At 48.6% G+C, this 27,029-nt stretch overlaps 2 protein-coding genes across 2 annotated transcripts in view; one reads left to right on the top strand and one right to left on the bottom strand.

Annotated features, from left to right (window-relative positions):
• fam221a (family with sequence similarity 221 member A) overlaps positions 1–22,940 on the bottom strand; it is a 34,992-nt gene extending 12,052 nt beyond the window's left edge. The window contains exon 1 of the mRNA XM_053447137.1: positions 22,735–22,940. The gene's annotated coding sequence lies outside the window, so the exon portion shown is untranslated. The remainder of the gene's footprint in view (positions 1–22,734) is intronic.
• On the top strand, positions 21,897–26,895 carry ccdc126 (coiled-coil domain containing 126). The gene is made up of 3 exons (XM_053447138.1): positions 21,897–22,273; positions 24,524–25,186; positions 25,349–26,895. The coding sequence occupies exons 2-3, from the start codon at positions 24,949–24,951 to the stop codon at positions 25,552–25,554; spliced, it is 444 nt and encodes a 147-aa protein (XP_053303113.1). The 5' UTR covers positions 21,897–22,273; positions 24,524–24,948; the 3' UTR covers positions 25,555–26,895.
• Positions 26,896–27,029: the final 134 nt, after the last annotated feature.

The raw sequence follows: 27,029 nt of genomic DNA, 5'->3' as shown, positions 1-27,029 counted from the left end.
AGGAACAAGCGAGAAAGGGAATCATTTTATTGTTATTTCCTCATCTTCATCTCATCTCATCTCCAGAGGTGTAAAAAGTACGGAAATATTGTACTCAAGTAAAAGTACCTTTACTTTGATGAAATTTTACTTAAGTACAAGTAAAAGTACCCATCTAAAAATCTACTCAAGTAAAAGTAAAAAGTAGTTCATTTAAAATGTACTTTGAGTAAAAGTTACTTAGTTACTTCCAACAAATTAATGGGGGCCGCTCCTATACAGTGCAAAAAAGGACAACGGGTCCTAAATCCAATCCAAAAACAGTTATTTTTAATTAAAGGAGAATCTTTACAAATATAAGTGCAATGACATTAAACATGTCAAACATTTAACATGTCAACATTTAATAACTTTTGGGAGGACATGTCAAGACATGAACCACATGACAGCTAAAATAAAAATTAAAATGCCGCTGTCCCACTGTATATTTAAACTTTTGGTTAAACTTTGGTCGACCTTTTGAGCACTAGTTTACAAACTTCTTGTTGAGTTTAAGCAGCAGCTGATTTTCAAGGTGAGTAGAACTCATCCGGGCTCGCTTTGCAGTGAACAGCAATCCAGCACAGCTGAAGAGTCACTCGCTGATGGCCGAGGCAGGTAGGCCAGTAGGCTATTGAGTTTCAACAGAACGTGTTCATTGAACACTTTAATTTTTATGAGAACGTTGAACTGAACGCAACTTAATGACAAATAATGAATTTGAATGGTGAACACTTTCATATTATCTGAGGTCTAGCTAAAACGTTACGGTTTGTTTTCCTTGCCTGAGGAGAGACGCTGTCTAAATCGAATGCTTGCACCATGTCGTTGCGATTTTTTTTTAATGGGGGGGGGGGGGGGGGGGGATGCGCGCCAGGAGTGAAGCTTGCATAGAGCCCCAAATGTTCTAGGGCCGGCCCTGTGTAGTACAGTGATTCTCAAACTGTGTGGTGCGCTCCATCGAGGTGGGGGCGCGCGACCGTGAGGGGAAAATGCGAGGATGAACTAATATTATAGCCGAACTAATGCTTTGACGTCCGCATCTCTTTAACGGCGGAGCAGTAAACAAATCGCTCTTTCGCCGGAGCCAGGGGTCGGCAACCCGCGGCTCTTCAGCTGCGGGCGCCTCTTCAGCCACTCTGCAGTGGCTCCCTGTGCAGTGTTGTGCATGTCGCGCATATTTTTCGCGAACAGTGAACTTTACGATCAATTTTCATATGTTGAACGTGCACGTGAGGGAACGTCATCCACTCTATGTAGCATCTACCACTGCAGTGAGAATTGCCTTGCCCCTTGAACTTTTTTTACTCAGTAACGGACGTAATTTCCAATGTAGTAGTACAATACTTCAGTCAAAATCTACTTAAGTAAAAGTAAAATTACCCATTTCAAAAACTACTAAATTACAAAGTACACAAAAAACTTCTAAATTACAGTAAGGTGAGTAAATGTAATTCGTTACTTTACACCTCTGCTCATCTCATCCCAACATCTCGTCTCGTCCAATACCATCTCATCCCATCTCATCCCATCTCATCTCATCTCATCCCATCATCTCATCCCGTCTCATCTCATCTCATGTCATCCCATCATCTCGTCTGGTCTGGTTTCATCTCATCTCATCCCATCCCATCTCATCCCATCCCATCCCATCCCATCTCATCTCATCCCATCATCTCGTCTGGTCTGGTTTCATTTCATCTCATCCCATCCCATCCCATCCCATGCCATCTCATCCCATCTCATCCCATGCCATCTCATCCCATCTCATCTCATCATTTCGTTTCATCTCATCTCATCCCATCTGATCTCATCCCCTCCCATCCCCTCCCATCCCATCCCATCTCATCTACAGCCCATCCCATCTGACCTCATCCCCTCCCATCCCATCCCCTTCCCTCCCATCCCATCCCATCCCATCCCATCCCATCCCATCCCATCCCATCCCATTTCATCTCATCCCATCCCATCTCATCCCATGCCATCTCATCCCATCTCATCTCATCATCTCGTTTCGTCTCATCTCATCCAATCTGAACTCATCCGCTCCCATCACCTCCCATCCCATCCCATCTCATCTCATCTCATCTCATCCCATCCCATCTGATCCCATCCCCTCCCCTCCCATCCCATCCCATCCCATCCCATCCCATCCCATCCAATCTGAACTCATCCCCTCCCATCCCCTCCCCTCCCATCCCATCTCATACCATCTCATCCCATCCCATGCCATCTCATCTCATCCCATCATCTCGTCTGGTCTGGTTTCATATCATCTCATCATCTCATCCCATCCCATCTCATCCCATGCCATCTCATCCCATCTCATCTCATCATCTCGTTTCGTCTCATCTCATCCAATCTGAACTCATCCCCTCCCATCCCCTCCCATCCCATCCAATCTCATCTCATCTCATTTCATCCCATCTGATCCCATCTGATCCCATCCCCAACCATCCCATCCCATCTCATCTCATCTAATCTAATCTCATCTCATCCCATCTCATCTCATCCCATCATCTCGTCCAGACGAGATGATGGTCTGGTTTCATCCAATCTGAACTCATCCCCTCCCCTCCCATCCCATCCTATCCCATCCCATCCCATCCCATCTCATCTCATCTAATCTAATCCCATCCCATCCCATCCCATCTCATCTCATCATCTCGTTTCGTCTCATCTCATCCAATCTGAACTCATCCCCTCCCATCCCCTCCCATCCCATCCCATCTCATCTCATCTCATCCCATCCAATCTGAACTCTTCCCCTCCCATCCCCTCCCATCCCCTCCCATCCCCTCCCATCTCATCCCATCCCATGCCATCCCATCCCATCCCATGCCATCCCATCCCATCTCATCTCATCTCATCCCATCCCATCTGATCTCATCCCCTCCCATCCCATCCCATCTCATCTCATCTCATCTCATCCCATCCCATCCAATCTGAACTCATCCCCTCCCCTCCCTTCCCATCTATTCCCATCTCATTCCATCCCATGCCATCTCATCTCATCCCATCATCTCGTCTGGTCTGGTTTCATATCATCTCATCATCTCGTTTCGTCTCATCTCATCCAATCTGAACTCATCCCCTCCCTTCCCTTCCCATCCCATCCCATCTCATCTCATCTCATCCCATCCCATCTGAACTCATCCCCTCCCTTCCCTTCCCATCCCATCCCATCCCATCTGATCTCATCCCCTCCCATCCCATCCCATCTGATCTCATCCCCTCCCATCCCATCCCATCTCATCCCATCTCATCTCATCATTTCGTTTCGTCTCATCTCATCCAATCTGAACTCATCCCCTCCCATCCCCTCTCATCCCATCCCATCTCATCTCATCCCATCTAATCTGAACTCATCCCCTCCCATCCCCTCCCCTCCCATCCCATCTCATCCCATCTGATCTCATCCCCTCCCATCCCATCCCATCTCATCCCATGCCATCTCATCCCATCTCATCTCATCATCTCGTTTCGTCTCATCTCATCCAATCTGAACTCATCCCCTCCCATCCCCTCCCATCCCATCCCATCTCATCTCATCCCATCCAATCTGAACTCATGCCCTCCCATCCCCTCCCCTCCCATCTCATCCCATCCCATGCCATCCCATCCCATCTCATCTCATCTCATCCCATCCCATCTGATCTCATCCCCTCCCATCCCATCCCATCTCATCCCATGCCATCTCATCCCATCTCATCTCATCATCTCGTTTCGTCTCATCTCATCCAATCTGAACTCATCCCCTCCCATCCCCTCCCATCCCATCCCATCTCATCTCATCTCATCTCATCCTATCCCATCTGAACTCATCCCCTCCCTTCCCCTCCCCTCCCATCCCATCCCATCTCATCTCATCTCATCTCATCTAATCTAATCTCATCCCATCTCATCTCATCCCATCATCTCGTCCAGACGAGATGATGGTCTGGTTTCATCCAATCTGAACTCATCCCCTCCCATCCCCTCTCATCCCATCCCATCCCATCTCATCTCATCTCATCCCATCCCATCTCATCCCCTCCCATCCCATCCCATCTCATCCCATGCCATCTCATCCCATCTCATCTCATCATCTCGTTTCGTCTCATCTCATCCAATCTGAACTCATCCCCTCCCATCCCATCCCATCTCATCTCATCTCATCCCATCCCATCTGATCCCATTCCCTCCCATCCCATCCCATCCCATCCCATCCCATCTCATCTCATCTAATCTAATCTCATCTCATCCCATCTCATCTCATCCCATTATCTCGTCTGGTCTGGTTTCATCTCATCTCATCTCATCTCATCTCATCTCATCCCATCCCATCCCATCTCATCTCAACCCATCATCTCGTCTGGTCTAGTTTCATCTCATCTCATCCAATCCCATCCCATCTCATCTCATCCCATCATCTCGTCTGGTCTGGTTTCATCTCATCTCATCCTATCCCATCTCATCTCCTCCCATCATCTCGTCTGGTCTGGTTTCATCTCATCTCATCCCATCTCATCCCATCTCATCTCATCCCATCATCTCGTCTGGTCTGGTTTCATCTCATCTCATCTCATCTCATCCCATCTCATCCCATCCCATGCCATCTCATCTCATCCCATCATCTCGTCTGGACTGGTTTCATCTCATCTCATCCTATCCCATCTCATCTCATCTCATCCCATCATCTCGTCTGGTCTGGTTTCATCTCATCTCATCCCATCCCATCTCATCCTATCCCATCCCATCTCATCTCATCCCATCATATCGTCTGGTCTGGTTTCATCTCATCTCATCCTATCCCATCCCATCTCATCCCATATCATCTCATCATCTCGTTTCGTCTCATCTCATCCAATCTGAACTCATCCCCTCCCTTCCCCTCCCATCCCATCCCATCCCATCTCATCTCATCTCATCCCATCCCATCTGATCTCATCCCCTCCCATCCCATCCCATCTCATCCCATGCAATCTCATCCCATCTCATCTCATCATCTCGCTTCGTCTCATCTCATCCAATCTGAACTCATCCCCTCCCCTCCCCTCCCATCCCATACCATCCCATCCCATCTCATCTCATCTAATCTAATCTCATCTCATCCCATCTCATCTCATCCCATCATCTCGTCTGGACTGGTTTCATCTCATCTCATCCTATCCCATCTCATCTCATCTCATCCCATCATCTCGTCTGGTCTGGTTTCATCTCATCTCATCCCATCCCATCTCATCCTATCCCATCCCATCTCATCTCATCCCATCATATCGTCTGGTCTGGTTTCATCTCATCTCATCCTATCCCATCCCATCTCATCCCATATCATCTCATCATCTCGTTTCGTCTCATCTCATCCAATCTGAACTCATCCCCTCCCTTCCCCTCCCATCCCATCCCATCCCATCTCATCTCATCTCATCCCATCCCATCTGATCTCATCCCCTCCCATCCCATCCCATCTCATCCCATGCAATCTCATCCCATCTCATCTCATCATCTCGCTTCGTCTCATCTCATCCAATCTGAACTCATCCCCTCCCCTCCCCTCCCATCCCATACCATCCCATCCCATCTCATCTCATCTAATCTAATCTCATCTCATCCCATCTCATCTCATCCCATAATCTCGTCCAGACGAGATGATGGTCTGGTTTCATCCAATCTGAACTCATCCCCTCCCATCCCATCCCCTCCCATCCCATCCCATCCCATCTCATCTAATCTAATCCCATCCCATCCCATCCCATCTCATCTCATCTCATCTCATCTCATCTCATCCAATCTGAACTCATCCCCTCCCATCCCCTCCCATCCCATCCCATCTCATCTCATCTCATCCCATCCATCTGAACTCATCCCCTCCCATCCCCTCCCCTCCCATCTCATCCCATCCCATGCCATCCCATCCCATCCCATCTCATCCCATCTCATCCCATCCCCTCCCATCCCATCCCATCTCATCTCATCTCATCCCATCCAATCTGAACTCTTCCCCTCCCATCCCCTCCCATCCCCTCCCATCCCCTCCCATCTCATCCCATCCCATGCCATCCCATCCCATCCCATGCCATCCCATCCCATCTCATCTCATCTCATCCCATCCCATCTGATCTCATCCCCTCCCATCCCATCCCATCTCATCTCATCTCATCTCATCCCATCCCATCCAATCTGAACTCATCCCCTCCCCTCCCTTCCCATCTATTCCCATCTCATTCCATCCCATGCCATCTCATCTCATCCCATCATCTCGTCTGGTCTGGTTTCATATCATCTCATCATCTCGTTTCGTCTCATCTCATCCAATCTGAACTCATCCCCTCCCTTCCCTTCCCATCCCATCCCATCTCATCTCATCTCATCCCATCCCATCTGAACTCATCCCCTCCCTTCCCTTCCCATCCCATCCCATCCCATCTGATCTCATCCCCTCCCATCCCATCCCATCTGATCTCATCCCCTCCCATCCCATCCCATCTCATCCCATCTCATCTCATCATTTCGTTTCGTCTCATCTCATCCAATCTGAACTCATCCCCTCCCATCCCCTCTCATCCCATCCCATCTCATCTCATCCCATCTAATCTGAACTCATCCCCTCCCATCCCCTCCCCTCCCATCCCATCTCATCCCATCTGATCTCATCCCCTCCCATCCCATCCCATCTCATCCCATGCCATCTCATCCCATCTCATCTCATCATCTCGTTTCGTCTCATCTCATCCAATCTGAACTCATCCCCTCCCATCCCCTCCCATCCCATCCCATCTCATCTCATCCCATCCAATCTGAACTCATGCCCTCCCATCCCCTCCCCTCCCATCTCATCCCATCCCATGCCATCCCATCCCATCTCATCTCATCTCATCCCATCCCATCTGATCTCATCCCCTCCCATCCCATCCCATCTCATCCCATGCCATCTCATCCCATCTCATCTCATCATCTCGTTTCGTCTCATCTCATCCAATCTGAACTCATCCCCTCCCATCCCCTCCCATCCCATCCCATCTCATCTCATCTCATCTCATCCTATCCCATCTGAACTCATCCCCTCCCTTCCCCTCCCCTCCCATCCCATCCCATCTCATCTCATCTCATCTCATCTAATCTAATCTCATCCCATCTCATCTCATCCCATCATCTCGTCCAGACGAGATGATGGTCTGGTTTCATCCAATCTGAACTCATCCCCTCCCATCCCCTCTCATCCCATCCCATCCCATCTCATCTCATCTCATCCCATCCCATCTCATCCCCTCCCATCCCATCCCATCTCATCCCATGCCATCTCATCCCATCTCATCTCATCATCTCGTTTCGTCTCATCTCATCCAATCTGAACTCATCCCCTCCCATCCCATCCCATCTCATCTCATCTCATCCCATCCCATCTGATCCCATTCCCTCCCATCCCATCCCATCCCATCCCATCCCATCTCATCTCATCTAATCTAATCTCATCTCATCCCATCTCATCTCATCCCATTATCTCGTCTGGTCTGGTTTCATCTCATCTCATCTCATCTCATCTCATCTCATCCCATCCCATCCCATCTCATCTCAACCCATCATCTCGTCTGGTCTAGTTTCATCTCATCTCATCCAATCCCATCCCATCTCATCTCATCCCATCATCTCGTCTGGTCTGGTTTCATCTCATCTCATCCTATCCCATCTCATCTCCTCCCATCATCTCGTCTGGTCTGGTTTCATCTCATCTCATCCCATCTCATCCCATCTCATCTCATCCCATCATCTCGTCTGGTCTGGTTTCATCTCATCTCATCTCATCTCATCCCATCTCATCCCATCCCATGCCATCTCATCTCATCCCATCATCTCGTCTGGACTGGTTTCATCTCATCTCATCCTATCCCATCTCATCTCATCTCATCCCATCATCTCGTCTGGTCTGGTTTCATCTCATCTCATCCCATCCCATCTCATCCTATCCCATCCCATCTCATCTCATCCCATCATATCGTCTGGTCTGGTTTCATCTCATCTCATCCTATCCCATCCCATCTCATCCCATATCATCTCATCATCTCGTTTCGTCTCATCTCATCCAATCTGAACTCATCCCCTCCCTTCCCCTCCCATCCCATCCCATCCCATCTCATCTCATCTCATCCCATCCCATCTGATCTCATCCCCTCCCATCCCATCCCATCTCATCCCATGCAATCTCATCCCATCTCATCTCATCATCTCGCTTCGTCTCATCTCATCCAATCTGAACTCATCCCCTCCCCTCCCCTCCCATCCCATACCATCCCATCCCATCTCATCTCATCTAATCTAATCTCATCTCATCCCATCTCATCTCATCCCATAATCTCGTCCAGACGAGATGATGGTCTGGTTTCATCCAATCTGAACTCATCCCCTCCCATCCCCTCCCCTCCCATCCCATCCCATCCCATCTCATCTAATCTAATCCCATCCCATCCCATCCCATCTCATCTCATCTCATCTCATCTCATCTCATCCAATCTGAACTCATCCCCTCCCATCCCCTCCCATCCCATCCCATCTCATCTCATCTCATCCCATCCATCTGAACTCATCCCCTCCCATCCCCTCCCCTCCCATCTCATCCCATCCCATGCCATCCCATCCCATCCCATCTCATCCCATCTCATCCCATCTCATCCCATCCCATCCCATCTCATCCCATCTCATCCCATGCAATCTCATCCAATCTCATCTCATCATCTCGTTTCGTCTCATCTCATCCAATCTGAACTCATCCCCTCCCATCCCCTCCCATCCCCTCCCATCCCATCCCATCTCATCTCATCTCATCCCATCCCATCTGATCCCATCCCCTCCCATCCCATCCCATCCCATCCCATCTCATCTAATCTAATCTAATCTCATCTCATCCCATCTCATCCCATCCCATCATCTCGTCCAGACGAGATGATGGTCTGGTTTCATCCAATCTGAACTCATCCCCTCCCATCCCCTCCCCTCCGATCCCATCCCATCCTATCCCATCTCAACTCATCTAATCTAATCTCATCTCATCCCATCTCATCTCATCCCATAATCTCGTCCAGACGAGATGATGGTCTGGTTTCATCCAATCTGAACTCATCCCATCCCCTCCCCTCCCATCCCATCCTATCCCATCCCATCCCATCCCATCTCATCCAATCTGAACTCATCCCCTCCCATCCCCTCCCATCCCATCCCATCTCATCTCATCTCATCCCATCTAATCTGAACTCATCCCCTCCCATCTCATCTCATCTCATCCCATCTAATCTGAACTCATCCCCTCCCATCCCCTCCCCTCCCATCCCATCTCATCCCATCTCATCCCATCCCATCCCATCTGATCTCATCCCCTCCCATCCCATCCCATCTCATCCCATCTTATCTCATCATCTCGTTTCGTCACATCTCATCCAATCTGAACTCATCCCCTCCCATCCCCTCCCATCCCATCCCATCTCATCTCATCTCATCCCATCCAATCTGAACTCTTCCCCTCCCATCCCCTCCCATCCCCTCCCATCTCATCCCATCCCATGCCATCCCATCCCATCCCATCCCATGCCATCCCATCCCATCTCATCTCATCTCATCCCATCCCATCTGATCTCATCCCCTCCCATCCCATCCCATCTCATCTCATCTCATCTCATCCCATCCCATCCAATCTGAACTCATCCCCTCCCCTCCCTTCCCATCTATTCCCATCTCATTCCATCCCATGCCATCTCATCTCATCCCATCATCTCGTCTGGTCTGGTTTCATATCATCTCATCATCTCGTTTCGTCTCATCTCATCCAATCTGAACTCATCCCCTCCCTTCCCTTCCCATCCCATCCCATCCCATCTGATCTCATCCCCTCCCATCCCATCCCATCTGATCTCATCCCCTCCCATCCCATCCCATCTCATCCCATCTCATCTCATCATTTCGTTTCGTCTCATCTCATCCAATCTGAACTCATCCCCTCCCATCCCCTCTCATCCCATCCCATCTCATCTCATCCCATCTAATCTGAACTCATCCCCTCCCATCCCCTCCCCTCCCATCCCATCTCATCCCATCTGATCTCATCCCCTCCCATCCCATCCCATCTCATCCCATGCCATCTCATCCCATCTCATCTCATCATCTCGTTTCGTCTCATCTCATCCAATCTGAACTCATCCCCTCCCATCCCCTCCCATCCCATCCCATCTCATCTCATCCCATCCAATCTGAACTCATGCCCTCCCATCCCCTCCCCTCCCATCTCATCCCATCCCATGCCATCCCATCCCATCTCATCTCATCTCATCCCATCCCATCTGATCTCATCCCCTCCCATCCCATCCCATCTCATCCCATGCCATCTCATCCCATCTCATCTCATCATCTCGTTTCGTCTCATCTCATCCAATCTGAACTCATCCCCTCCCATCCCCTCCCATCCCATCCCATCTCATCTCATCTCATCTCATCCTATCCCATCTGAACTCATCCCCTCCCTTCCCCTCCCCTCCCATCCCATCCCATCTCATCTCATCTCATCTCATCTAATCTAATCTCATCCCATCTCATCTCATCCCATCATCTCGTCCAGACGAGATGATGGTCTGGTTTCATCCAATCTGAACTCATCCCCTCCCATCCCCTCTCATCCCATCCCATCCCATCTCATCTCATCTCATCCCATCCCATCTCATCCCCTCCCATCCCATCCCATCTCATCCCATGCCATCTCATCCCATCTCATCTCATCATCTCGTTTCGTCTCATCTCATCCAATCTGAACTCATCCCCTCCCATCCCATCCCATCTCATCTCATCTCATCCCATCCCATCTGATCCCATTCCCTCCCATCCCATCCCATCCCATCCCATCCCATCTCATCTCATCTAATCTAATCTCATCTCATCCCATCTCATCTCATCCCATTATCTCGTCTGGTCTGGTTTCATCTCATCTCATCTCATCTCATCTCATCTCATCCCATCCCATCCCATCTCATCTCAACCCATCATCTCGTCTGGTCTAGTTTCATCTCATCTCATCCAATCCCATCCCATCTCATCTCATCCCATCATCTCGTCTGGTCTGGTTTCATCTCATCTCATCCTATCCCATCTCATCTCCTCCCATCATCTCGTCTGGTCTGGTTTCATCTCATCTCATCCCATCTCATCCCATCTCATCTCATCCCATCATCTCGTCTGGTCTGGTTTCATCTCATCTCATCTCATCTCATCCCATCTCATCCCATCCCATGCCATCTCATCTCATCCCATCATCTCGTCTGGACTGGTTTCATCTCATCTCATCCTATCCCATCTCATCTCATCTCATCCCATCATCTCGTCTGGTCTGGTTTCATCTCATCTCATCCCATCCCATCTCATCCTATCCCATCCCATCTCATCTCATCCCATCATATCGTCTGGTCTGGTTTCATCTCATCTCATCCTATCCCATCCCATCTCATCCCATATCATCTCATCATCTCGTTTCGTCTCATCTCATCCAATCTGAACTCATCCCCTCCCTTCCCCTCCCATCCCATCCCATCCCATCTCATCTCATCTCATCCCATCCCATCTGATCTCATCCCCTCCCATCCCATCCCATCTCATCCCATGCAATCTCATCCCATCTCATCTCATCATCTCGCTTCGTCTCATCTCATCCAATCTGAACTCATCCCCTCCCCTCCCCTCCCATCCCATACCATCCCATCCCATCTCATCTCATCTAATCTAATCTCATCTCATCCCATCTCATCTCATCCCATAATCTCGTCCAGACGAGATGATGGTCTGGTTTCATCCAATCTGAACTCATCCCCTCCCATCCCCTCCCCTCCCATCCCATCCCATCCCATCTCATCTAATCTAATCCCATCCCATCCCATCCCATCTCATCTCATCTCATCTCATCTCATCTCATCCAATCTGAACTCATCCCCTCCCATCCCCTCCCATCCCATCCCATCTCATCTCATCTCATCCCATCCATCTGAACTCATCCCCTCCCATCCCCTCCCCTCCCATCTCATCCCATCCCATGCCATCCCATCCCATCCCATCTCATCCCATCTCATCCCATCTCATCCCATCCCATCCCATCTCATCCCATCTCATCCCATGCAATCTCATCCAATCTCATCTCATCATCTCGTTTCGTCTCATCTCATCCAATCTGAACTCATCCCCTCCCATCCCCTCCCATCCCCTCCCATCCCATCCCATCTCATCTCATCTCATCCCATCCCATCTGATCCCATCCCCTCCCATCCCATCCCATCCCATCCCATCTCATCTAATCTAATCTAATCTCATCTCATCCCATCTCATCCCATCCCATCATCTCGTCCAGACGAGATGATGGTCTGGTTTCATCCAATCTGAACTCATCCCCTCCCATCCCCTCCCCTCCGATCCCATCCCATCCTATCCCATCTCAACTCATCTAATCTAATCTCATCTCATCCCATCTCATCTCATCCCATAATCTCGTCCAGACGAGATGATGGTCTGGTTTCATCCAATCTGAACTCATCCCATCCCCTCCCCTCCCATCCCATCCTATCCCATCCCATCCCATCCCATCTCATCCAATCTGAACTCATCCCCTCCCATCCCCTCCCATCCCATCCCATCTCATCTCATCTCATCCCATCTAATCTGAACTCATCCCCTCCCATCTCATCTCATCTCATCCCATCTAATCTGAACTCATCCCCTCCCATCCCCTCCCCTCCCATCCCATCTCATCCCATCTCATCCCATCCCATCCCATCTGATCTCATCCCCTCCCATCCCATCCCATCTCATCCCATCTTATCTCATCATCTCGTTTCGTCACATCTCATCCAATCTGAACTCATCCCCTCCAATCCCCTCCCATCCCATCCCATCTCATCTCATCTCATCCCATCCAATCTGAACTCTTCCCCTCCCATCCCCTCCCATCCCCTCCCATCTCATCCCATCCCATGCCATCCCATCCCATCCCATCCCATGCCATCCCATCCCATCTCATCTCATCTCATCCCATCCCATCTGATCTCATCCCCTCCCATCCCATCCCATCTCATCTCATCTCATCTCATCCCATCCCATCCAATCTGAACTCATCCCCTCCCCTCCCTTCCCATCTCATCCCATCTCATTCCATCCCATGCCATCTCATCTCATCCCATCATCTCGTCTGGTCTGGTTTCATATCATCTCATCATCTCGTTTCGTCTCATCTCATCCAATCTGAACTCATCCCCTCCCTTCCCTTCCCATCCCATCACATCTCATCTCATCTCATCCCATCCCATCTGAACTCATCCCCTCCCTTCCCTTCCCATCCCATCCCATCCCATCTGATCTCATCCCCTCCCATCCCATCCCATCTCATCCCATCTCATCTCATCATTTCGTTTCGTCTCATCTCATCCAATCTGAACTCATCCCCTCCCATCCCCTCTCATCCCATCCCATCTCATCTCATCCTATCTAATCTGAACTCATCCCCTCCCATCCCCTCCCCTCCCATCCCATCTCATCCCATCTGATCTCATCCCCTCCCATCCCATCCCATCTCATCCCATGCCATCTCATCCCATCTCATCTCATCATCTCGTTTCGTCTCATCTCATCCAATCTGAACTCATCCCCTCCCATCCCCTCCCATCCCATCCCATCTCATCTCATCTCATCCCATCCAATCTGAACTCATGCCCTCCCATCCCCTCCCCTCCCATCTCATCCCATCCCATGCCATCCCATCCCATCTCATCTCATCTCATCCCATCCCATCTGATCTCATCCCCTCCCATCCCATCCCATCTCATCCCATGCCATCTCATCCCATCTCATCTCATCATCTCGTTTCGTCTCATCTCATCCAATCTGAACTCATCCCCTCCCATCCCCTCCCATCCCATCCCATCTCATCTCATCTCATCTCATCCTATCCCATCTGAACTCATCCCCTCCCATCCCCTCCCCTCCCATCCCATCCCATCTCATCTCATCTCATCTAATCTAATCTCATCCCATCTCATCTCATCCCATCATCTCGTCCAGACGAGATGATGGTCTGGTTTCATCCAATCTGAACTCATCCCCTCCCATCCCCTCTCATCCCATCCCATCCCATCTCATCTCATCTCATCCCATCCCATCTCATCCCCCCCCATCCCATCCCATCTCATCCCATGCCATCTCATCCCATCTCATCTCATCATCTCGTTTCGTCTCATCTCATCCAATCTGAACTCATCCCCTCCCATCCCATCCCATCTCATCTCATCTCATCCCATCCCATCTGATCCCATTCCCTCCCATCCCATCCCATCCCATCCCATCTCATCTCATCTAATCTAATCTCATCTCATCCCATCTCATCTCATCCCATTATCTCGTCTGGTCTGGTTTCATCTCATCTCATCTCATCTCATCTCATCCCATCCCATCCCATCTCATCTCAACCCATCATCTCGTCTGGTCTGGTTTCATCTCATCTCATCCAATCCCATCCCATCTCATCTCATCCCATCATCTCGTCTGGTCTGGTTTCATCTCATCTCATCCTATCCCATCTCATCTCCTCCCATCATCTCGTCTGGTCTGGTTTCATCTCATCTCATCCCATCTCATCCAATCTCATCTCATCCCATCATCTCGTCTGGTCTGGTTTCATCTCATCTCATCTCATCTCATCCCATCTCATCCCATCCCATGCCATCTCATCTCATCCCATCATCTCGTCTGGTCTGGTTTCATCTCATCTCATCCTATCCCATCTCATCTCATCTCATCCCATCATCTCGTCTGGTCTGGTTTCATCTCATCTCATCCCATCCCATCTAATCCTATCCCATCCCATCTCATCTCATCCCATCATATCGTCTGGTCTGGTTTCATCTCATCTCATCCTATCCCATCCCATCTCATCCCATATCATCTCATCATCTCGTTTCGTCTCATCTCATCCAATCTGAACTCATCCCCTCCCTTCCCCTCCCATCCCATCCCATCCCATCTCATCTCATCTCATCCCATCCCATCTGATCTCATCCCCTCCCATCCCATCCCATCTCATCCCATGCAATCTCATCCCATCTCATCTCATCATCTCGCTTCGTCTCATCTCATCCAATCTGAACTCATCCCCTCCCCTCCCCTCCCATCCCATACCATCCCATCTCATCTCATCTAATCTAATCTCATCTCATCCCATCTCATCTCATCCCATAATCTCGTCCAGACGAGATGATGGTCTGGTTTCATCCAATCTGAACTCATCCCCTCCCATCCCCTCCCCTCCCATCCCATCCCATCCCATCTCATCTAATCTAATCCCATCCCATCCCATCCCATCTCATCTCATCTCATCTCATCTCATCTCATCCAATCTGAACTCATCCCCTCCCATCCCCTCCCATCCCATCCCATCTCATCTCATCTCATCCCATCCAATCTGAACTCATCCCCTCCCATCCCCTCCCCTCCCATCTCATCCCATCCCATGCCATCCCATCCCATCTCATCCCATCTCATCCCATCTCATCCCATCCCATCTCATCCCATCTCATCCCATGCAATCTCATCCAATCTCATCTCATCATCTCGTTTCGTCTCATCTCATCCAATCTGAACTCATCCCCTCCCATCCCCTCCCATCCCCTCCCATCCCCTCCCATCCCATCCCATCTCATCTCATCTCATCCCATCCCATCTGATCCCATCCCCTCCCATCCCATCCCATCCCATCCCATCTCATCTCATCTAATCTAATCTCATCTCATCTCATCCCATCTCATCTCATCCCATCATCTCGTCCAGACGAGATGATGGTCTGGTTTCATCCAATCTGAACTCATCCCCTCCCATCCCCTCCCCTCCGATCCCATCCCATCCTATCCCATCTCAACTCATCTAATCTAATCTCATCTCATCCCATCTCATCTCATCCCATCATCTCGTCCAGACGAGATGATGGTCTGGTTTCATCCAATCTGAACTCATCCCCTCCCATCCCCTCCCATCCCATCCCATCTCATCCAATCTCATCCCATCTCATCCCATCCCATCCCATCTCATCCCATCTCATCCCATGCAATCTCATCCAATCTTATCTCATCATCTCGTTTCGTCTCATCTCATCCAATCTGAACTCATCCCCTCCCATCCCCTCCCATCCCATCCCATCTCATCTCATCTCATCCCATCCCATCTGATCCCATCCCCTCCCATCCCATCCCATCCCATCCCATCCCATCTCAACTCATCTAATCTAATCTCATCCCATCCCATCTCATCTCATCCCATCCAATCTGAACTCATCCCCTCCCATCCCATCTCATCCCATCTCATCCCATCCCATGCCATCTCATCTCATCCCATCATCTCGTCTGGTCTGGTTTCATATCATCTCATCATCTCGTTTCGTCTCATCTCATCCAATCTGAACTCATCCCCTCCCTTCCCCTCCCATCCCATCCCATCTCATATCATCTCATCCCATCCCATCTGATCTCATCCCCTCCCATCCCATCCCCTCCCATCCCATCCCATCCCATCCCATCCCATCCCATCCCATCCCATCCCATCTCATCTCATCATTTCGTTTCGTCTCATCTCATCCAATCTGAACTCATCCCCTCCCATCCCCTCCCATCCCATCCCATCTCATCTCATCTCATCCCATCTAATCTGAACTCATCCCCTCCCATCCCCTCCCCTCCCATCCCATCTCATCCCATCTCATCCCATCCCATCCCATCTGATCTCATCCCCTCCCATCCTATCCCATCTCATCCCATCTTATCTCATCATCTCGTTTCGTCTCATCTCATCCAATCTGAACTCATCCCCTCCCTTCCCTTCCCATCCCATCCCATCTCATCCCCTCCCTTCCCTTCCCATCCCATCCCATCCCATCTGATCTCATCCCCTCCCATCCCATCCCATCTCATCCCATCTCATCTCATCATTTCGTTTCGTCTCATCTCATCCAATCTGAACTCATCCCCTCCCATCCCCTCCCATCCCATCCCATCTCATCTCATCCCATCTAATCTGAACTCATCCCCTCCCATCCCCTCCCATCCCATCTCATCCCATCTGATCTCATCCCCTCCCATCCCATCCCATCTCATCCCATGCCATCTCATCCCATCTCATCTCATCATCTCGTTTGGTCTCATCTCATCCAATCTGAACTCATCCCCTCCCGTCCCATCCCATATCATCCCATCTGATCTCATCCCCTCCCATCCCCTCCCATCCCATCCCATCTCATCTCATCCCATCCAATCTGAACTCATCCCCTCCCATCCCCTCCCCTCCCATCTCATCCCATCCCATTCCATCCCATCCCATCTCATCTCATCTCATCCCATCCCATCTGATCTCATCCCCTCCCCTCCCATCCCATCCCATCTCATCCCATGCCATCTCATCCCATCTCATCTCATCATCTCGTTTCGTCTCATCTCATCCAATGTGAACTCATCCCCTCCCATCCCCTCCCATCCCATCCCATCTCATCTCATCTCATCTCATCCTATCCCATCTGAACTCATCCCCTCCCATCCCCTCCCCTCCCATCCCATCCCATCTCATCCCATGCCATCTCATCCCATCTCATCTCATCATCTCGTTTCGTCTCATCTCATCCAATCTGAACTCATCCCCTCCCATCCCATCCCATCTCATCTCATCTCATCCCATCCCATCTGATCCCATTCCCTCCCATCCCATCCCATCTCATCTCATCTAATCTAATCTCATCTCATCCCATCTCATCTCATCCCATTATCTCGTCTGGTCTGGTTTCATCTCATCTCATCTCATCTCATCTCATCCCATCCCATCCCATCTCATCCCATCCCATCCCATCTCATCTCAACCCATCATCTCGTCTGGTCTGGTTTCATCTCATCTCATCCAATCCCATCCCATCTCATCTCATCCCATCATCTCGTCTGGTGTGGTTTCATCTCATCTCATCCCATCTCATCCCATCCCATCCCATCTCATCTCATCCCATCATCTCGTCTGGTCTGGTTTCATCTCATCTCATCCCATCCCATCTCATCCCATGCCATCTCATCCCATCCCATCTCATCTCATCCCATCATCTCGTCTGGTCTGGTTTCATCTCATCTCATCCCATCTCATCCCATCCCATCTCATCTCATCCCATCATCTCGTCTGGTCTGGTTTCATCTCATCTCATCCCATCCCATCTCATCTCATCCCATCTCATCTCATCCCATCATCTCGTCTGGTGTGGTTTCATCTCATCTCATCCCATCTCATCCCATCCCATCCCATCTCATCTCATCGCATCATCTCGTCTGGTCTGGTTTCATCTCATCTCATCCCATCCCATCTCATCCCATGCCATCTCATCCCATCCCATCTCATCTCATCCCATCATCTCGTCTGGTCTGGTTTCATCTCATCTCATCCCATCCCATCTCATCCCATGCCATCTCATCCCATCCCATCTCATCTCATCCCATCATCTCGTCTGGTCTGGTTTCATCTCATCTCATCCCATCTCATCCCATCCCATCCCATCTCATCTCATCCCATCATCTCGTCTGGTCTGGTTTCATCTCATCTCATCCTATCCCATCTCATCTCATCCCATCATATCATCTCGTCTGGTCTGGTTTCATCTCATCCCATCCCATCCCATCTCATCTCATCCCATCATCTCTTCTGGTGTGGTTTCATCTCATCTCATCATCCCATCCGATCTCATCTCATCCCATCATCTTGTCTGGTCTGGTTTCATCTCATCTCATCCCATCTCATCCCATCCCATCCCATCTCATCTCATCCCATCATCTCGTCTGGTCTGGTTTCATCTCATCTCATCCCATCCCATCTCATCCCATCTCATCTCATCATCTTGTTTCGTCTCATCTCATCCCATCTGATCTCATCCCCTCCCATCCCCCCCCATCCCATCCCATCTCATCTCATCCCATCCCATCTGATCTCATCCCCTCCCATCCCATCCCATCACATCCCATCCCATCCCATCTCATCCTATCCCTCCCCATCTCATCTCATCTCATCTCATCTAATCTTATCTCATCCCCTCCCATCCCATCCCATCCCATCTCATCTCATCTCATCCCATCCCATCTGATCTCATCCCCTCCCATCCCATCTCACGCCATCTCATCTCATCCCATCATCTCGTCTGGTCTGGTTTCATTTCATCTCATCCTATCCCATCTCATCTCATCCCATCCCCTCCCATCCCCTCCCATCCCCTCCCATCCCATCCCATCCCATCTCATCTCATCTCATCTCATCCCATCCCTTCTGATCTCATCCCATCCCATCTCATCCCAGCCCATCCCCTCCCATCCCCTCCCATCCCCTCCCATCCCATCCCATCCCATCCCATCTCATCTCATCTCATCCCTTCTGATCTCATCCCCTCCCATCCCATCCCCTCCCCTCCCATCCCATCCCATCCCATCTCATCTCATCCCATCCCATCTGATCTGATCTCATCCCATCCCATCCCATCCCATCCCATCCAATCCCATCTCATCCCATCCCATCCCATCTCCTCAAATCCCATCCCATCTGATATCACCCTCTCCCATCCCATCCCATCCCATCCCATCCCATCCCATCCCATCCCATCATCTCGTCTGGTCTGGTTTCATTTCATCTCATCCCATCTCATCCCTTCCCATCCCCTCCCGTCCCCTCCCATCCCCTCCCATCCCACCCCATCTCCCATCCCATTCCATCTCATCTCATCTCGGCTCAGGTCCTTCAATGTCTGCAACAAGATGCTGCAGATGTTCTATAAGTCTGTTGTGGCGAGCACCATCTTCTTTGCTGTGGTGTCCTGGGGTGCGGGCATCAAGGCTAAGGACGCCAACAAACTGAAAAAACTGATTAGGAAGGCAGAGTCTGTGGTTGGCTCTAAGCTTGTCACCCTGGAGGAGGTGGTGGAGGACAGGATGCTGGCAAAACTGCTGGCAATCATGGACAATCCCTCTCACCCCCTCCACAAAACACTGGACAAGCTAAGGAGCAGCTTCAGCCACAGACTCATTCAACCCCGCTGCTCTAAGGAACGATACAGGAAATCGTTCCTCCCAACCGCAATAAGACTATACAACTCATCTACCTCTGTCAGAGCCACCATCACAGAACTGCACTAAATATACCTGTCTCAATTCATAATTTTATACAATAATATTGTCTTTTGCACACTCTGTCTACATATTCTTACACTCACAGTATATTATATTATCTATTGTATCACCAAATACTTATATTTATACCCGTACTATATATCATATATTATATCATAGTCTTTGTATATTCTTTGTATATATAAGTCTATATACACATATTTTATTTATACATGTGTACATGTTATTATTATTATATTTTACTATTATTATTATTATATATACTGTTGCTGCTATTATTACTATATACTGCTATTATATTGGTATAATTACTATCATATATAAATATAAATATATATTATATACTATTTATACTGTACTATTTTTTATATACTGTCTAACAATAACATCACCATCATATCATCAGTACTATTACCATCATCTGCCACTGCACCTTATCTACCTATTTTATCTTGTGTTTCTGTTTTTATTCTTTCTACCGCAATATTTTATATTTTATATTTTATATTTTATTCTATTGTATTGTATTTTATTGTATTCAAATTTACCGGCTGCTATGACGACTTAATATCCCCTCGGGGATGAATAAAGTAATCTATCTATCTATCTATCTCTCATCTCATCCCATCTCATCCCATCCCATCTTATCTCATCCCCTCATCTCGTCTGGTCTGGTTTCATCTGATCTCATCCAATCCCATCTCATCCCACCTCATCCAATCTCATCTCATCATCTTGTTTCGTCTCATCTCATCCCATCTGATCTCATCCCCTCCCATCCCATCTCTTCTCATCTCATCTGATCTGATCTCATCCCCTCCCCTCCCATCCCCTCCCCTCCCCTCCAATCCCATCCCATCCCATCTCATCTCATCCCATCTGATCTGATCTGATCTCATCCCATCCCATCCCATCCCATCCCATCCGATCTCATCCCATCCCATCCCATCCCCTCCCCTCCCCTCCAATCCCATCCCATCCCATCTCATCTCATCCCATCTGATCTGATCTGATCTCATCCCATCCCATCCCATCCCATCCCATCTCATCCCATCCCATCCCATCCCATCCCATCCCATCCAGGGCCGGGTCTAGGCAGGGGCAAGAGGGGGCCTGGCCCCCTCAAATAAATGTTGTGCCCCCTCAAACTAAATAGGGTTAGGGTTAGGGTTAGGCACAATGCCCCCTCAAGATTTGTGGCTGCCCCCTCATACATGCCTGTCTAGACCCGGCCCTGATCCCATCTCATCTCATCCCATCATCTCGTCTGGTCTGGTTTCATCCCATCCCATCTCATCTCATCCCATCATCTCGTCTGGTCTGGTTTTATCTCATCTCATCTCATCTCATCTCATCTCATCTCATCATCTCAATATTAAATAAGAAACGTCCTGTGATTTAGTTCAAATTTATTCCTGACTTAATGTACATCAAATTAAAGTTCTCTCACCTCATCTTATCTCATCTTATCTTATCTAATCTATATTAAAAAAAACCTGCTTGCAAAGCATAAACACTGTATGTTGTAGCCCTTTAAGCTTTAATCTGAAAATGGTTTACTCGCGCTAAACATTTCTACTATTCCACCCTGACAGTATGTCTCGTGTTGCATTGTTTTTGTATGCATTGCTTTGCTCAACCAGCTGTCAGTAGGACTACACCTCCCATGATGCCGTGCAGCTGACGCAGGCAGCGGACGTCCAGGGGAAACCATGACAGTCCGCACAGACTCATGCTCTGAATTCTAGCTGCCGACTCCTGCAGTGACCCCGGCGTCTCCGAGGAACAAGCCGGGCTGACGAGCGCGGAGAGCGGCGAGCGTACACTTCATCGTGGAGCTGGCCGGAGGCGGCGGCTACGCTGGTATTTGGTTTGAATCCTAGCGGGGACAGGAGGAAGTTCCCCCCGCACACAGCGACAGCCGCTCGGGGGGTTGCCAAACAACAAGCATCATTCAGTGTCAGCCAGCAGCAGCAGCAGCAGCGGTGGTAGCAGCAGCAGCAGCAGCAGCTGGAGATCCCTGTTCTCTCTGCCCTCTGCTCATCCCCGCCTCAGGGTCGGTGCTCGAACAACACACCCGGGTACAGTACAGCGTCTGCTTCCCTCATGCCAGCTGCCACACGCAAGTATAATGCCCCCATTTTAGCGGGGTGCGCGGTTTGCGTGTAGCCGAGCTAACATGTCGAGCTAACAAAAAATGTTGCTGGAGTTGAGAAACAGTTGCAGCTGAGGTCGAGCAGAGGTTAACATCGATCTTTAAATCGATTTGAACTGGGAGAGTGTCGCGTGGCTCACTTTGAAGGTGTGTGTGTGTAACTTCACCCAGTGCGAGTCCATGTTTGCTAAGTTATCAACATTTGGTTAGTGAGTCAAACTGTGTGTGTATGCAAGTGGACAGTATCCTGTCATGAACACACAGTAGGGCTGGACAAAAAACGATATAAAGAACAATCACCTCAATATAAGAGTCATTGAAAAGTAATATAACCAGTGTATGTTAACTACAAGGACAGTGATGAGGTATAAGACCTAATACACCTACCTCAGAATGCTGTTGATCAAATGTTTGTAATTCTCTCTCGACATAAAAGAGTTTAAAGCCTCAATCTTCACTCCGGAGCTCAAATCAATCTTTTAAACTTACTATAACAATATTGTGAGATTTACCAGGATAATTAGCGTTACTGACAATATCGTGAATCCTCAGCCACATATATCGCTCAGCCTCCAAACCTTAACTTTCTCCACCTCCACTCCAATCATGTCATCCCCAGGTGACGGCTGACCTGGTCAATATTTAACCTCTAGTTTAATTATTTGACCGACACGACGTGCCTTATCGCCGTCCTCGTCCTCCATTGGAATATTCAGTGCTGTGCCTTTCCACAGAACAATAAGCAGGTCCGCTTGTGTGTTCAGCCATGCGAGTGTAGGACAGGACAGGGTCTGAATATCAAAACTGCTCTGGGTGTTAAGTGTCAGCCCTGACATAACCACCATCTCTTGACTTGCACTTCATGGAAGGCACAGAAAATAGTTCTTAAGGCCTCATCAGCTCCTGCACTGTGGCTGACACATTTTACACTTACCTGTCAACATGGCACTTTGCATGCACAGTGAGTTAAGATACTCCAGGCTGAAATATTATCTGTACGTGACTGTGCACGAGGCAGGGTATCATGCACTGTCTGCAGTCGTGTGACTGTGAGCTAGCTCCTCTCGTTTCACTAGTTTGGTTTGTTATCTGATAAATGCAATGCCCTTTGATGAGTAGTTAAATCAGCTTAGTCAATGTGATGTCTGTACTTTGTATCAGGAGACCGAAAGCCTATTTGATATGATGCGTCAGGGAGTTTACACTTCACCTGGAGCCAAAAGCATTAGTCAGCTGCTTACTGAGCCTGGAAGCTAAAGGTTGCATCACCTGCAGTGGGCGGCGGCGCTGTGTTGACACGACAGGCGGAGGATTTGCATGTTTTTCAGAATATTTTAATCTTTCCGTCTGTTTTCAACTAGGACTTTCTCTTCCCTCATCCTTTGCATGCTGATACCCAGTAGTGTCCAGGTCACAGGAAGGACGCATTTGTGTGTGTGTGTGTGTGCACAGCCCCAGGGAAGCACTTCTAAACAGATTCTGTTACCTTTCCTTTCATAATTTATTCCCTCAGTTATTGTCCCCTCTCAGACCTCAATAGGAAGTGACACGACCACACCCACGAGAGAACGCAGAGAATGAACTTGTTGACAAAGTTGTGAAAACTGAGAAATTATCATCTTTCCCCCCCCCCCCCCGTGCACTCAGGTTATTTGTCAGTGCAATAACCATTGTGGAGGTGAGATTAGTGGATGAAGGCCTTCTGCCGCTGTGGCTCCGTATCTGGAGCTGTGAACTGGGTCCCAGGAAATCTAAACTGGTAATCAGGTTTCTGGGCTAAGAGGGCTGAAACAGAGTTGTTGATGACTGAGTGGGCTGTTGGGCACCATGACCCAAAGTAGCACAGAAATCTATCTGTTATAGTCAGTAAATAGTACAGGAAGTCACTTCGATGAGTTCACCAGCTTCCTGCTGGCAGGCGAGGTGCATTTTTGGTGTCAACTGCAGTGGGGTTTGTGTGTGATGGAAAATATTACATTCATCCACCCAAGAATCCTCACAGACATCTTCAATAAAAACCATGATGGACAGCCGGGGCCCTTATCTGAGCATGAATTAAAGTAAAAGGGGGAGGCAAAATGAGGCTTTGATGGTTTTTATTTTGTTACTATATCTTTAACTACAGGCAATACACATGTTTGTTCCTTGTGGTTGATTTTCTTCTCTCTTTTGTTAGACTCTTTCAACACAGTCAACAATGTCTGCGGACCTCCTGCCTGAGTGCCCAGTCTACGTTCCTGATTTGGTTTTTGACATCTTGCAACAAAGGCCCCTTACCAAAACCCCCTGATCATCAGTGTCTTTGGGCGTCGGCTTCTCACTGGTTCCACTTCCTGGCATCTGCAGCCGTTAAACGCTCTTTCATCTCTCGACAGCGGTAGGATGCGCTAGTGTTTCGAGACTCCTTTCAACAAGGGAAGCCCAGGCCCTGCTGGAGTTGACTGGAGCGAAGCGCTGAATCCCTTAGCATCTCTAGCAGTGGACTTTAACCTCTGACCTCGCCCTGGAGAACTACACACTCCATATCACAGTCTTAATCAAAGATAAGAGCTTCAGGCTCAGTGCCAGGCTCCTTTCCCTTTCACCGCTCCCCCCAGTACCATGCTGGGTGCACTCCTGCGCAGGAACATGTCCCAGAAGTTGAGTGTGCTGCTGATGGTATTTGGCCTGGTGTGGGGCTTCATGCTGCTGCGCTACACTGTGCAGCAGCCTCGACATCAGAGCAGCGCCGAGCTACGCGAGCAGATCCTGGAGCTCAGTCGGCGGTATGTCAAGGTCCTGACGGAGGAGAACCAGAACGCACTGGGCGGACCGCAGGGGACCTCCATGGCTGGTTATGGTAAGTAAGATGAAGTCAGATGTTACCACTCTCTGTGCTACACATGAAATGACTTGATCACTCCTGAATGAGCATTATCTGTTTCATATTTGTGAAGGAGATATTGATTTGTTTTCTCCTGTGTGTTTTCTTTCTCTTTCTTTCTCTCACACTCACACACAGCTGATCTGAAGAGGACTATAGCTGTGTTGCTGGATGACATCCTGACCCGGCTGGTCAAACTGGAGGGGAAAATTGAAACGGTGGCCAATGCCTCCTCCACAAACACTTCCCACACAGCAGGGGGTGTCCTTGCCTCCAGCCACCCGGGGACGTCCCGCCTCCACCCACACGTCCCTAATAGGCCTCGACCACATCGAGGAGCATAGCTTTGATTGGCTGTTGGAGTTTCTGTTTTTAGCACGTCACTCTTCTCCGGCATTTATCACTGATGTAACATCCTCAGGCAAATGAAAAGCAATAGACAGACATACGGACATCCAGAAAAGACTGCTCCTGGGATGCTTATCAGAAATGTTCAGCCACCTCAGAGGGAACACGGAGGACTTTTCCATGCTCTGTCCTAACATATGCTGATATTTATTATTTTTGTTATCAAGATTATCCATTGCCTTTTTATATTTTATTCTGCTTAAAGTCTAGCATTTTTTTTATAATGCCATAAATGAATCTTGTGACTGTTTAAGAGATGTAAACTCACTCAGATTTAAAAATGGAATCATGAAAAATGGCCTAAATAGCTCCTCTGTTTATATTGTATAAAGACATTTTGCAATACTTCTTCAATGAATCAGAATGCTGAACATAACAGCACGATAGTTAGGAATGGCAACATTTCACTTATTTGCTGGGGCTGTTGCTAAATACTGTGTGAAGAAGATTCTTCTTTAAGCTTACACGTGTGGGGATTTTTAAGGATAATGAAACTGTGTGATTCAGCTGTTTGAGATAATCCAAAGAATGTAATTTGCACTCCATCTGGATGCAGTGTAAATTAGAATATACAAGTGCTGCGAGACAATGCTGGGTTATTGCCGAATACGATCAGACGACGCCCATTTGCCGCTGTGAACACGAGCGTGTGTGTGATTCGTTTGAATTCACATGCAAAACAGATTGATTGTTACGCGTGGTCCGTATTTAGCCCTGTAGTGCTCTTAAAATGACCTACTGCTTACACATGTTCAGGGTTCATGTTGCACTGTGACTCTAGATGTTTTCTAAAAATACTTGTCTCATCAAGTTTGACTTTAGGTATATTTTAAGTTCTGAAATATTCATTTTTCTAGCTGCCCCCCCGAGTGTGGTTTCTAAAGTACTGACAAACCACAGCTCGCCCTGTTTAGCACAGCAGTAGAAAGTCTTTGAAGTGCTCAGCCTGATGCTCTTTTAAATGATACCTTTGTCCGGCCAGACAAGGAGCAATACTCCCATCGATGATACTTGAGGATTGTATGTGGACGGAATTCTGAATATGAAGTCACTATAATTAAAACATAAACTAATTGTCATAATTGCTTCATCTTTTTGCTGCCATATTTAAATGTTAACGGTATGTGTATTTGTTGGTTGTTTTTTTTGTGTGTTTTTTTATCGGTTTGACCTACCCTGACTCACACTGAGTGATAACACAATTGTTTGCTTCCTGATGAGCCAGTCAGCTGCTTGGAGATCGCCTCACTAATAAATTGACCTCATGGAAAACAGTTCCCCACCCATTTAAATCAATGTTTATTTCAGACCTTAAATTAATTCGGGATAACTTAGTTGTGAGATAATTTGAAAGACAAGACGATGCTTCCATTCTAATTTGCTTCTATTCAAATATTCACCCTGTGATTAC

This window comes from Pleuronectes platessa, chromosome 18 (genome assembly GCF_947347685.1).
Source record: "Pleuronectes platessa chromosome 18, fPlePla1.1, whole genome shotgun sequence".
NCBI lineage: Eukaryota > Metazoa > Chordata > Actinopteri > Pleuronectiformes > Pleuronectidae > Pleuronectes > Pleuronectes platessa.
Note: the sequence above shows the minus strand (reverse complement) of the source record. Positions and strands in the feature narration are given on the sequence as shown.

What these genes read in the sequence shown, in the direction of transcription:
- ccdc126 (XM_053447138.1), top strand. Translation starts at nt 24,949, where the DNA reads ATGCTGGGTGCACTCCTGCGCAGGAACATGTCCCAGAAGTTGAGTGTG. An exon ending in GACCTCCATGGCTGGTTATG is followed by an intron (nt 25,187 to 25,348) that starts GTAAGTAAGATG and finishes ACTCACACACAG; the next exon opens with CTGATCTGAAGAGGACTATA.